General features: G+C 36.0%; 1 protein-coding gene across 13 annotated transcripts in view; it reads left to right on the top strand.

The window, feature by feature from the left end:
* Positions 1 to 14533, top strand: part of EML5 (EMAP like 5) — a 183047-nt gene that overhangs the window by 107428 nt on the left and 61086 nt on the right. For all 13 annotated transcript variants that reach the window (XR_013386704.1, XR_013386706.1, XR_013386707.1 and 10 more), the window contains one exon: positions 950 to 1091. Coding sequence is in view for 10 of the 13 variants with exons in the window: in XM_077910282.1 (XP_077766408.1) it covers positions 950 to 1091 (142 nt within the window). In the remaining 3 variants the exon portion in view is untranslated. The remainder of the gene's footprint in view (positions 1 to 949; positions 1092 to 14533) is intronic.

The raw sequence follows: 14533 nt of genomic DNA, 5'->3' as shown, positions 1-14533 counted from the left end.
TAAAATCAGAATATGTGCAGCACATGCAGTGCTAGCGTCTAAACTAATATAATAAGCAATTACTAAAGCTACAGTGACTTGAAGTTCAATCTTTACATTCAGCAAGTTTAAATCCATTCTTATGTGATTTTTTAAAACTTTATTAACTAAAAATATTGCTTACTAATAAAACTTGCTCAAATGCTGCCGCTGAATGTACAAGTCACTGAATATGCTAATACAACAAAGATAACCACATGTTTGAGGATTGCAGTGTGCCAGACCTTCATTGAAAAAAAGAAACAACTAAACAAAACTCACGCAACAAACATCTGAGAATCTGGACACTTCTTATCAGTGTTTTTGAAGTATATCATTAATATCTTAAGACAAGTGTATCAAAACCTTGGCATGATTTAATTTCAAGTCGCCAATTTTGTTTTTACTAACATCAGAAAGTTATGGCTACACTGCCAGTGCCGGGTCTGCTTAATTTGACTTAAGAGTTTAATATGACTTAACATTAAAAGCTCACACTACCCCGAAATATATAATTTCACGCATACGGTGACATTCAACATTCAAGTGCCAGTGTTTTTGTACTGTCTTTTGGTCAAGTTTCTTTAAACTTTCAAAGAATCACTTTTAGGCTTACAAAACAAATATTTGTCAGAATGTTCAATAAATATTACATAAAACTAGCAGCAAAAAGTATCTAGAAATCTGTCTTGTGCAAATAGTTTTCTTCCCAACTATTATTCCCATGGTCCCAAATAAATTTTAGAATTTAGTCCCATCCCCTTCCTAGACATATAAAAGTATTTTGAGTTATATTCCAAAGATAAACGTTTTATTAGATTACACAATTATTCATTAGTTTATCATTACGTATTATCAATTGTTGTCTGTAGTTTTTTCTAAATACATGTATTTTTAGGTTAAATTGAACTTAACTGTGTTCTCTTTGTAGGGACACATGGAAGGAGAGGTGTGGGGTTTGGCCACACATCCTTATCTGCCTATCTGTGCTACTGTAAGTGATGATAAAACCTTAAGGATATGGGATCTCTCTCCTAGTCATTGTATGTTGGCTGTCCGGAAACTGAAAAAGGGTAAGAGGCTCTCAGGCTTGAACATAGATTAAGTTGTCACAATTTTCTAACCCTCACAAATGTAAGAAAGCAATAGTAGGTATATAAAAAAGACTTATTCTAAGTGCACTTACTCATGGTGCTATGTAAAGAAAATTAATTATACCCAGTGCTTGCTTTATGGGACCTCCTATGATCATACCTATCCTGAGCCAGCTTGCAATGTCACGTTCGAAAAAAATATAGGAATACAGGAAGAAAACAGAAGCTAAATTTTCCATCTTTTGTGACTATGGAAGATATATAATTCAATCAGAAACTAAGAAACAAGGCCTTAATTTATGAAGGGGTAGCAGAATTAAAAGGAAGATATTTTAGAGTGAAACAACTAACCACATTTGTAGGAGTCAAATGAAGCTAGCCTATCAGTATAGAGAGATAAGGGGTTCTGTTTTTGGAACAAGGCAGATATTATTAATGTAGGGCAAATGAGGTTGTACAGATAACTTCAGATTTCTTAGTGAGATGGTAGGGAATGTTATTTTATAGCGTGGAGGCATTGAAGGAGGAACTCTGGTTGAAAAGGTAGGGAATTGAGACTATAAGAAATGAGACAGAATCAGCAGCAAATGAAAGAAAGGATTGTCGGGCCATAGTAAGAGGCAAGTTGAACTTAGGTAACAAGAATTTGTAATTCAGTTAATTTAATTGTATTTCCATCTATTTACTTAAAATAAGTTAGTCTATTATCTTCTTCTGGTATTACTGTATTTAATATTTGTATTTAACTAAAAATCTAAAATTAATCATAATCTCTAGAATAATTGAACCCCAGTCATTGCCTCTTCTCTTCTCTCTCTCTCTCTCTCTCTCTCTCTCCCCACACACACACACACTTTCTCTCTTTTGAGTTATGGATGGTCTAGCACTTTAATTCTTTGGTGTTTTTTTCTCCCTGAGAACTAGAGAAAATTACCAAATGTTATCTCCTTTGTACTGTACTCTCCGCATGAAGGGTTATAGTAAGATCACAAAACCAGTCACTCCTTTGTTTACACAGGAAATCACAGTACCAAATATTCTTTTCTTCACAAGGCAATAGGAAGTCCTTACCAGTCAAATTTGGAACGTGCTTACATTTAATACACCTCAGATTTTTTTCTTTCTTTTTAAAATTGAGATCCAGTTGGCATACAGCATATTAGTTTTCAGGTGCACAACATAATAATCCACTATTTGTATATTGTGAGACAATCACTACAGTAAATCTAGTTAACATTCATTGCCATACATGGTTACAAAATATTTTCCTTTTATGATAAGAACTTTTAAGATCTCCTCTTTTAACAACTTTCAGATATGCAACACAGTCATCTATAGTCATCATGATGTACATTACATTCCCATGACTTACTGATTTTGTAACTGGAAGTTTGTACCTTTTGACCCCATCATACACTTTTTCCCACCTGCCTGTAGCAGCCACCAATCTGTTCTTTGAATCTGTGAGCTTGGTTGGTTTGTTTGTTTATTTGTTTGAGTTTCTGGTTTTGGTTTTGGTTTTAGATTCCATGTATCAGTGAGATGGTATGGTATCTGGCAAGATGCCATTCATTTTTATGACTGAATAATATTCCATTCTGTGTGTATGTTTACACACCATTTTCTTTATCCATTCATCCATCATTGGGCACTTAGGTTGTTTCTGTATCTTGATTATTGTAAATAATACTGCAGTGAACATGGGGTACATATAACCTTTTTTGAGTAAATGTTTTCATTTTTTCAGATAAGTATCGAAGAGTGAAATTACTGTATCATATGGTAGTTCTATCTTTAATTTTTGAGAATTTGGTTTTTTTAACCCCTCTTCAATTGGACATTATTATTAATGCAGTCAGTGTTTACTTAGTTTTGTCTATGCTTATACATTTCTTTGTTCACATTTTCTTCTTGTATCTCAGACATTTTTTCTTTTATCATCTTTTTAAAAATATAATCTTAAAAGTTTCTTTAGTAAAGACTTGTGGAAATTCTCTCAGTTTGCTTTGTCTGAACCAGTGACATTCCAAGTATAGAGTGGTGGGAGTGGTCTGTTGCAGCAGCAAAAGTATTTTATCAAGCATACTGCAATTCTTTTTTTTTTTTTTTTTGAAGATTTATTTATTTTGAGAGAGAGAGTGCATGTGAACACAAATGGAGAGAGGGGCAGAGGGAGGAGAGAAAATCTTCAAGCAGACTCCCTACTGAGCATGAAGCCTGATGCAGGATGCAGGGCTCCATCCCAGGATCCTGAGATCATGAGTTAAACAGAAACCAGGAATTGGCTGCTTAACCAACTGAGCCATCCAGGCACCCCTGACATTGCAGTTCTTAAAAACCAAACTGATTTTTTTTAGTTGATGTATAGTTAACACACAATGTTACATTAGTTACAGGTGTACAACATAGCAATTCAATTTCTCTATGCCTATGCTGTACTCACTACAATGTAGCTACTATCTGTCATCATGCAATACTATTGCATTACCATTGACTATATTCCCTATGCTTTCATCCCTGTGACTTACTCATTCACAACTGGAAGCTGGTCCCTCCCACTGTCCTTAAAAAGCAAACTGATTTTTATTCAGCCTTATTTTTTTTGTTTCAAAATTTTTGATAGATGGTGTATTGCCACTCAGGGTGAATTGTTACCACCTCCCTTCCTGCTTTTGGTATACTATTACTTTGAATATGTTTTGATTTTTTTTTATTCTCATTCTTTAATGCTAATTTAACTGCTTCTGGAGTTCTTGGTTGAGAGTTATTATTCCCCTGGTTTCCAGCATTCTGTTATTTTCTTCTGTAGCTTAATAACATTATCCATGTATGTGCTCCATTTTTTATTTATTCTATTTAGGATTTATTATGCTTCCTGAATTTGTGGATTTATGTCCTGTATCAGACCTGAAAAATTATCTTCCAGTATTATTGACTGCTCTTAGGAATAGATCTTTGTGTTAGGTTGTGGAGAAAAGACATAATTATGTGTGTTTGTTTTTAAATATTCTTCATTTTGGGAGGTGTGCCTAGGTGGCTCAGTTGATTAATTATCTGCTTTCAGGTCAGGTCATGGTCTTGAGGTCCTGGGATAGAGCCCCACATTGAGCTCCCTGTTCAGTAGGCAGCCTTCATCTCCCTCTCCCTCTGCCACTCCTCCTGTTTGTGCACTCTCTGTCTCTCAAATGAATAAATAATCTTTTTAAAATAAATATACTTCACTTTTATTTCTGTCACCATTGATTCAAAAGGAAAATAGGAAGGGGAACTCCCTTGCACTGTCAGTGAAAATGCCAACTGATGGAGCCGCTGTGGAAAGCAGTATGGAGATTCCTCAGAAAGTTAAAAATAGAACTATTCTATGATCAAGCAAATGCACTACTAGGTATTTACCAAAAGAATACAAAAACTCTAATTCAACAGGATACACGCACCCCAACGTTAATAGCATTATCAGTAATAGCCAAATTATAGCTAAAGTGTCCATCCACTAATGAATGGATAAAGATGTGTGTGTGTGTGTGTGTGTGTGTGTGTATGGAATGTATATACATGCAATAGAATATTAGTCATAGAAAAAAATCTTAACATTTGTAATGACATGGATGGAGCTAGGCTGTACTATGCTAAGTGAAATAAGTCAGAAAGATAAATATATTATTCCACTCACATGTAGAATTTAAGAAACAAAACAAATGAACAAAGGGAAATGAAAAAGGCTCTTTTTAAAAAGATTTTTATTTATTTATTCATGAGACAGAGAGAGAGGCAGAGACATAGGCAGAGGGAGAAGCAGGCTCCCTGTGAGGAGCCGAATGCGGGGTTTGATCCCAGGACCCTGGGATCACAACCTATGCCAAAGGCAGACAACCACTGAGCCACCAGGTGCCCCCCGCCCAAGAAACAGGCTTTTAACTATAGAGAACAAACTGATGGAGGATGTAGGATCCAGAATGGAGATGGTTGGGGAATGGGTTAAACAGGTGATGAAGATTAAGGAGTGTACTTGTTGGAGTGCCCAGGTAGCTCAGTTAGTTAAATGTCTGCCTTCAGCTCAGGTCATGATCTTGGAGTCCTGAGATTGAGCCCCATGTCGGGATCTCTGGTCAGCAGGGAAGCTGCTTCTCCTTCTCCCTACCCCCACTTGTGCTCGATTGCTCGCTCTCTCTCTCTCTCTCTCAAATAAATAATTTTTTTAATGCATTTACTTCCTGGAGAGTTTTTACCTTTTTTTTTTAAGATTTATTTATTTATTCATGATAGAGAGAGAGAGAGAGAGAGAGAGAGGCAGAGACACAGGCAGAGGGAGAAGCAGGCTCCATACCGGGAGCCCGACGCAGGACTGGATCCCGGGACTCCAGAATCGCACCCTGGGCCAACGGCAGGCGCCAAACCACTGAGCCACCCAGGGATCCCCAAATAATTTTTTTTAAAAAGGAGTGTACTTATTGTAATGAGCACTGGGTGTTATATTACCCTATTAACAAATGTATATAAAAACTTTAAAAAAAAAGAAAATAGGTAGATTTTCTTAATGTCAAAGGGTTATATGTGGTTTTATACTGGTTGTGTTAATTACAAAATTACTGAAGTCCTAATGATTTTAATATTATGAAACACAGTTATCTCCTTCAAACAGTCAGTAAGCAAATACTATTTTCTTCAGCAAATGAATATATAAATATTATGATGCTGAGGTTTAACATTTTATTGAAATAAGTCATTTTAGGGGTGCCTGGGTGACTTGGTTAAGCGTCCAACTCTTGATTTTGGTTCAGGTCATGATCTCAGGGTCCTGGGATTGAGCCCTGTGTCAGTCTCCACACTCAGCAGGGAGTCTGCTTTAGGATGTTCTCTCCCTCACCTCCCTGCATGCTCTCTCACTCACTGTCTCTCTAAAATAAATAAAAAAATATTTTTTAAATGCCATTATAGTTAATGTAGACTGTCCTATGAGAATTTTGCCAAATAATTTAATTTTATGGCATCCAGTTATAGATTAACCAGAAGTATAAATATGTAACATGAATTAATGTATATAATGTTAATGTCTAGAAAATATTTTTTTAATATTGCTAACCTTTCATACTTCTGTGTAATGATATATTAGAAGTTACTGTTAGAAACTTGTACCCCCTGGCTTTAGCTTTTAATTATAACCAAACCCCAATTTTTTTCTCTCCAGCCCTCCCCCAGCTCTAATAACCACCAATCTATTCTCTGTATCTATGAACTTAGGTTTTTTTGTTTTGTTTTAGATTCTACATATAAAAGAGATCATATAGTGTTTATCTGCCTCTGACTTATTTCACTCAGGTGATACCCTTGAGATCCATCCATGTTGTCAGAAATGGCAAAATTTCATTTGTTTTTATGACTGAATAATATTCCATTGCATGCCGTAATTTCTTTATCCATTCATCCATCAGTGGACTTAGATATTACATCTCCTTGCTATTGAAAATAATGTAGCAATGAACATGGAAATGCATATATCTTTTCAAATTATTGTTTTCATTTTCTTCAGATAAATACCCAGGAGTGGACTTGCTGGATTATATGGCAGTTCTGTTTTTAATTTGGGGGGGAACATCCATACTGTTTTTTCTAGTGGCTGCACCAATTTATATTCCCATGGCAATGCATGAGGGTTCTGTTTTCTCCACATCCTCACCAACACTTGTTATTTTTTGTCTTTTTGATAATAACCATTCTAATAGGTATGAGATACATCTTATTGTGGTTTGATTTGCATTTCCTAGATGATTAATGATATTAAGCATCTTTTTGTGTACCTGTTGACAATCTGTAAGTCTTCTTTGGACAAAATCTATTCAGATCTTCTGCCCATTTTTTAACTGGATTGTTTGTTATTTCATTACTGAGTTGTAGGAGGTCCTTAATGTATTTTGAATAGTAGCCTCTAATCAGATATATGATCTGCAGCTATTTTCTCCCAGTCAGTAAGTTGCCTTTTCATTGGTTTCCTTTGCTGTGCAGAAGCTTTTTAGCTTGCTGTAGTCCCACTTGTTTATTTTTGCTTTTGTCATATTTGATTTTGGTGTTAGTTTTTTTAAAAATCAGCAAGACCTGTATCAAGAAGCATATTATTGCTTATGTTTTCTTCTAGGAGTCTTCTATTTAAGTGTTTAATCTTTTGAGTTAATTTTTTTGAATGGTGTAATATAGTAGTTCAGTTTCATTCTTTTGCATGTGCCTGTCCAATTTTTCTCATTACCACTTATTGAAGAGACCATCCTTTCTCCATTGTATATTCTTGGTTGCTTTTTTCTTAAATTACTTGACCATATATGCATGGGTTTATTTCTGGACTCTGTAATCATTTCCATTGGTATATATGTCTGTTTCTATGCCAATACCATACTGTTTTAATTACTGTAACTTTATAGTATAGCTTGAAATCAGGGATTGTGATGCCTCTAGCTTTGTTCTTTTTCAAAGGTTGCTTTGGCTACTCTGTGTCTTTTGTGGTTCCATATACAAATTTTAGCAGTGTTCTATTTCTGTGAAAAATGCCATTGGAATTCTTTAAGTAGTCTCTATGCCCAGCTTGAACTCACTGCTCTGAGATTAAGAGTCCCAGGATCTACTGATTGGGCCAGCCAGTCAACTCAATACCATTGGAATTTTGATAAGGATTGTACTGAATCTGTATTTTGCCTTGGGTGATAGGGACATTTTAACAGGACTAATTCTTCCAATCTGTAAGCACAGAATATCTTTTCATTTATTTTGTTGTCTTCAATTTCTTTCATTAGTGTCTTCATAGGTTTCAATATATAGGTCTTTCACCTCCCTGGTTAAATTTATTCCTAGATTTTTTTTTAATACAATTGTAAATGGGAGAGTTTTCTTAATTTCTTTCTCATAGTTTGTTATTAATACAGAGTAATGCAACAGATTTTTGTATATTGATTTTGTAGCCTGCAACTTTACTGAATTTTATTCTGACAGTTTTTTATGGAGTCATAGGGTTTTCAATATGTGATGTGTCATCTGCAAATAGTGACAGTTTTACTTCCTTTCCAATTTGAATGCCTTTTCTTTTTCTTTTCCCCCTTCCCCACCTCCACCAGTTGCTCTGGCTAGGACTTATAAAACTATGTTGAATAAAAGTGGCAAGAGTAGACATCCTTGTTCCTGATCTTATAGGAAAATGTTTCAGCCTTTCACCATTGAGTATGATGTTAGTGGTGGGCTTGTCATATGTGGCCTTTGTTATATTGAGGTAGCCTCTTTCTATATCCACTTTGTTAAGAGTTTTTATTAAGAACAGATGTTTAAGTTTGTTAAATGTTTTTTGTGCATCTAATGAGATGATCATGATTTTTATTTATTTATTTATTTATTTATTTATTTATTTATTTATTTATTTATTTATTTATTTATTTGTTTGTTTGTTTGTTTAAGAGAAAGAGAGGCAGATAGGGGGAGAGAATCTTAAGCAGGCTCCACGCTCAGTATGGAGCCTGATGTGGGGCTCGATCTCACAACCCTGAGACCATGACCTGAGCTGAAATCAGGAGTTGGATGCTTAACTGACTGAGCCACCCAGGCATCCGCATCCTTCATTTTGTTAATGATACTATATCACATTGACTGATTTGTACATGTCGAATCATTCTTGCATCCCTGGAATAAATCCCACTTGATCATGCTGTATGATCCTTTTAATGTATTTCTGAATTCAGTTTACTTATACTTTGTTGATGATTTTTGCCTCTATGTTCATCAGAGACATTGACCTGTAATTTTCTTTCTTTTTTTTTTTTTTCTTTTCTTTTCTTTTTTTTTTTTTTTTTTTTTTTGTGGCCTCTTTGTCTGATTTTGGTATTAAGGTAATGTTGCTCTGGTGAAATATGTTTGGAAGAGTTCCTCCCTCTTCTATTTTTCAGAAGATTTTGAGAAGAATTGGTATTAATTATTCTTTGGGTACTTGGTAAATTCACCAGTGAAGCCATCTGGTCCTGAACTTTTATTAATTGGGAGATTTTTAATACTAACTTAATCTCCTTGCTAGTAACCAGTCTGTTCACATTTTCTGTTTCATCATAATTCAGTCTTGGCAGATTGTATGTTTTTAGGAATTTATCCATTTCTTCTAAGTAGTTTGTTGGCAAATAATTATTCAGAGTGGTCTCTTATGATCCTTTATATTTCTGTGGTATCAGTTGTAACATCTCCTCTTTCATTTCTGATTTTATTTGAGTCCCCTCTTTTTTCTTAGTGAGTCTAGCTAAAGGTTTGTCAATTTTGTCTTTTCAAAAACCAGCTCTTAGTGTCCCTGATTTTTCTATTGTTTTTCTAGTCTCCATTTATTTCTGTTCAAATCTTTGTTTCCTTTCTTCTACTACCTTTGGCCTTCAGTTCTTTTTTTTCTAGTTCCTTGAGGTATAAAGTTAGGTTCTTTATGTGAGATTTGTTTTTGTTTCTGAGGTAGGCATTTATCACTATAAACTTACCTCTTAGAACTGTTATGCTCTATTTCATAAATTTTGGTGTATTTCCATTTTTGTTTGTTTCAGAGTATTTTTTTTATTTCTCTTTTAAATTCTTTGACCTATTGGTTGTTCAGTAACATGTTGTTTAATCTTCATGTATTTGTGAGTTTTCCAGTTTTCTTCATGTAATTAATTTCTAGTGTCATACTGTTGTGGTTGGATTAGATGCTTGATATGATTTTAGTCCTCTTAGATTTATTAATAGTCGTTTTGTGGCATAACATATGATTTGTCTTGGAGAATGTTCCATGTGCACTTGAGAAGAATGTGTATTCTCTTGTTTCTGGATGGGATCTTCTGTAAATATCCGTTAAGCCCATCTGGTGTAACATGCCATTTAAGGCCAGTGTTTCCTTATTAATTTTCTGTTTAGATGATCTATCTATTGATATGAATGGGGTATTAAAGACCCCTATAATTATTGTATTGCTACTTCTTCCTTTAGATCTGTTAATACTTGCTTTATGTATGTAAGTGCTCTTCTGTTGAATACATATTAACAAATGTTACATTCTCTAGTTGGATTGACCCCTTTATCATTATGTATTGACCTTCTTTGTCTCTTATTACAGTCTTTTTTTTTTTAAGATTTTATTTATTTGAGAGAGAGCACAAGTGAGAGAGCATAAGCAGAGGGAGCAGCAGAGGAAGAGGGAGAAGCAGAGTCCCACAGAGCAGGGAGCCTGACTTGGGACTCAATCCCAAGACCCCAGGAACATGACCTGAATTGCTTAACCAACTGACCCACCCAGGTGCCTCTACAGTCTTTATTTTAAAGTCTGTTTCATCTGATAAAAGTAAGGCTACCCAGCTTTCTTTTGGTTTCCATTTGCCTAGAATATCTTTTTTCAGACCTGCACTTTTATTTTGTGTGTGACCTTATTTGTACAATGTATTTCTTGTGGGCAGCATATAGATGGGTCTTCTATTTTTATCCATTCAGCTACACTGTCTTTTGATTGGGGCATTTAATCCATTTACATTTAAAATAATTATTGGTAGGCACGTGTTTATTGCCATTTTGTTAACTGTTTCTAGCTGATTTTGCAAATCTAAATTATTTATTTAGATAGGGAGAGCACATGCAAGTGGGGAGAGGAGGAGGGAAAGAGCGAGAGAGAGAATCTTAAGCAGGCTCCTTCCTTGCCCAGCACGACTCTGAGATCATGACCTGAGCTGCAATCAAGAGTCAGACACTTAACCAACTTAACCATCCAGGCACCCCTGCAAACTTGAATGTTGAAAGGGCTTTTTATGGTTTGATTCTGTGCCATTATTCCATGTCTTGGCTTATTTCACATTTTCTACCTCTTTGTGAAGCATTCTGGAAGATTTAAGGGATCCCTGGGTGGCGCAGCGGTTTGGCGCCTGCCTTTGGCCCAGGGCGCGATCCTGGAGACCCGGGATCGAATCCCACGTCGGGCTCCCGGTGCATGGAGCCTGCTTCTCCCTCTGCCTATGTCTCTGCCCCTCTCTCTCTCTCTCTCTCTCTCTCTCTCTCTGACTATCATAAATAAATAAAAATTAAAAAAAAAAAGTTTTATTTAAACTCCAGTTAGCTAATATATAGTATAACATTAGTTTCTGGTGTACAATTTAGTGATTCAATACTTACATAGAACACTCAGTGCTCAACACAAGTACACTCTTAATTGCCATCACCCATTTAACCCATCCCACCCACCCCCCTACCGTGGTGACAACCATCTGTTTGTTCTCTGTAGTTAAGAGTGTTTCTTGGCTTGCCTCTCTTTATTTCCTTTTGCTCATTTGTTTTATTTCTTAAATTCCACATGTGAGTTAAATCATATGGTATTTTTCTTTCTCTGACTTATTTCACTTAGTGTAATACGTTCTAGCTCCATCCATACTGTTGCAAATGGGAAGATTTCATTCTTTTTGATGGCTGAGTAATTAGCAGCTCTTTCTCCTTCACATCTGCTGTGTCACCTACATATTAGGTATTTGATTTTGATAATTCTCATTTGTAGAAATTTTGTTTTCGAATTGCCTTAGAATTTTTTATAACATATTATTCCTGGTTTGTGTTTTAGCTTTCCTCTCTTATGTCTTTAATCCTTACCTATCAGATAAGGAATATATAATCTAGGGGCAGCCTGGGTGGCTCAGCGGTTTAGCGCCACCTTCAGCCCAGGGCGTGATCCTGGAGACCCGGGATTGAGTCCCACATCAGGCTCCCTGCATGGAGCCTGCTTCTCCCTCTGCCTGTGTCTCTCATGAATAAATAAAATCTAGTTATTTGACATCCTTTGGGATCTGACTATGCTGTGTTTTTCTTTCTGCTGCTTTGGGGTTATTTTCCTGCTGACTCCCTCATGGTGTTCCATTTTCTTTTGTACTTGAAAATTTGGATTGTAGGCTTATGTTTAAATGGGCTTTCTTTACCTATAGGGATTTTCTGAGGTCTGGATCAAAGGTGTTCTTCCAGAGTGATTTTGTGCCTGAGTGCCTAAGTTGCTACCATCCAGAACTACTAAGGATTTCTTTAGCTAGGATTGCATAGATCCTATAATTAGTGTAACTTGAAATCTAAGATTTGTATAAGTCACCCTGAATTTGTGAATCCCCAAGTATGATTTTTCCCTTTATCTAGAACCCAGGCAAGATACACAAGTCTATTTCTTGAGTTTTTCTTTATTGCCAGGCATATTTTTTAAAGTCTGCTCTTTAAAAAGTCTACTCTTCCTTCAAGATATGATTGTAATACTCAATAAAAGGACAATAAAGGAGTGCCTGGGTAGTTCAGTTGGGTTAAACGTCTGCCTTCGGCTCGGATTGTGATCCTAGGGTCCTGGGATCCAGCCCCAATCAGGCTCCCTGCTCAGAGGATAGTCTGCTTCTCCCTCTCCCTCTACTGCTCTCCTTGATTGTTCTCTCTCTCTCTCTCTCTCTGTCAAGTGAATAAATAAAATCTTTAAAAAGGTGGGGGGGGCAATACAGATATGTGGAGGGTTTTTTTGGGGAAAAAAAGAAATTGTATGCAGTTAAATACCTTTTTTTTTTCTTTTTTAAAAAAAGAAAGATTTTATTATTTGACAGAACAAGCAAAAGGAGCTGCAGGAAGGGGGAGAGGGAGAAGCAGGCTCGCCACTGAGCAAGGAGCCCGATGTAGGGCTTGATCCTAGGACCCTGAGATCATGACCTGAGCTGACGGCAGACTTTTAACAAACTGAGCCACTCAGGCACCCCTGTATTTTCTTTCTTAAGGTGTTCATAAGTCAAAAGAAGTGTTAAAAAGTAAAAATCATTGAAACTAAGTACAAAGCTTGTAAATATTCAAGTAAAAAGATGAAATTATAAAAATATGGCTGTCTTACCTTATTTTAATTAATAAATTGCTTAAAATAAATATTTCTTAAAATAGAGAAACTTTCAGCATGGAAACTTGAAAATGCAATACTTAATCTTTCTTTTATTTTTTTAAAGATTTTATGTATCTACTTAGAGAGTGAGAGAGTAGGAAACAGAAGTGGGGAGGTGGGATGGGGAGACAGAAGCAGAGCAGGGAGCCCCAACATGGCAGATCCTGGGACTGCAGGATCATGACTTGAGCCAAAAGGCAGATGCTTAACAGACTGAGCCTCCGAGGTGCCCCATAATCTTTCTTTTTAAAACAGTCTTAACAGGGCGCCTGGGTGGCTCAATCAGTTAGTGTCTGCCTTCAGCTGGGGTTATGTTCTCAGAGTCCTGGGATCAGGGTCCTGGGATCAAGCCCCATGTCAGGCTCCCAGCAAGGAGTCTGCTAAGGAGTCTGCTTGTTCCTCTCCCTCTGCCCCTCCTCATGCTCATGCTCTCCCTGTCCAAAGAAATAAATAAAATCCTAAAAAAAAAAAAAAAAAAAAAAAAAAAAAGCAGTCAAAACGAAAGTCCATTATTATCATTGAGTTGCAAAAGTAATTCGTTTTGTATAAGTATTCCCAGATGTTCAAAAGACCCTAACTATACTATATACTAGTCTGAGTAAGGTGAAAAGATACAAATATAATCTATTTCTGTATTTCCTCGAAGTCATCATATACAACTATCTCTTGTTTGATAGCTTTGAAGACATCTTTTTTTTTTTTTTTTGAAGACATCTTTTTGAATAACTTTTTCTTTTTTGGTAAGGACTATTATTCTTTTATTGATAGCAAGCTATAATGTTTATTTAAAAGAAAGGATTTCTAGTTTCATTGTTCTTAGATTTGTGATGTATAGAAGGAAATTCTAATCCATTACTATCATGTCTAATGTGGATTGAATTGTGTCCCTAAAAGGATATGTGTAAGTCCTAACCCCCTATACCTTTGAATGTGACCTTATTTGGAATTAGGGTCTTTGCAAATGTAATCAAGCTAAGATGTGGTCATACTGGATTAGGATGGACTCTATATTGAATGACATGTGTTCTTATAAGAAGGCTTTATGAAGACACAGAAACACAGACACAAAGGAAGAATATGATGTAATAACAGGCAGAAATTGAGGTGATGCATCTACAAGCCAAGGAGCATCAAGGATTGGTGGGAAACTTCAGAAGCCAGGGAGAGGCAAGAAAGAATTCCTTCCTAGAACTTTCAGAGGGAGCATAGTTCTGCCAATACCTTGATTTCAAACTCTGGCTTCCAGAACTGTGAGAAAAGAGATTTCTGTTGTTTTAAGCCACCTAGTTTGTAGTAACTTATAATGGCAGATCTAAGAAACCAATCCAGTGATCACATTCCACTTGTAGACAAAGTCTTTGAACCTAGAGTAAGAATTATTTGCACAGTTGAAACTTTGCTTAGTTGATTGTCCTCTCCATTAAAGCTTGAAAGAAGTAGGAAAATAATAGAACTCTAGATGCCCTAAGATGTTAATGATCCCGGGGCACCTGAGTGGCTCAGTGGTTGAGCATAT

The sequence above is a fragment of the Canis aureus genome, chromosome 9 (genome assembly GCF_053574225.1).
Source record: "Canis aureus isolate CA01 chromosome 9, VMU_Caureus_v.1.0, whole genome shotgun sequence".
In the NCBI taxonomy this organism is placed as follows: Eukaryota; Metazoa; Chordata; class Mammalia; order Carnivora; family Canidae; genus Canis; species Canis aureus.
Note: the sequence above shows the minus strand (reverse complement) of the source record. Positions and strands in the feature narration are given on the sequence as shown.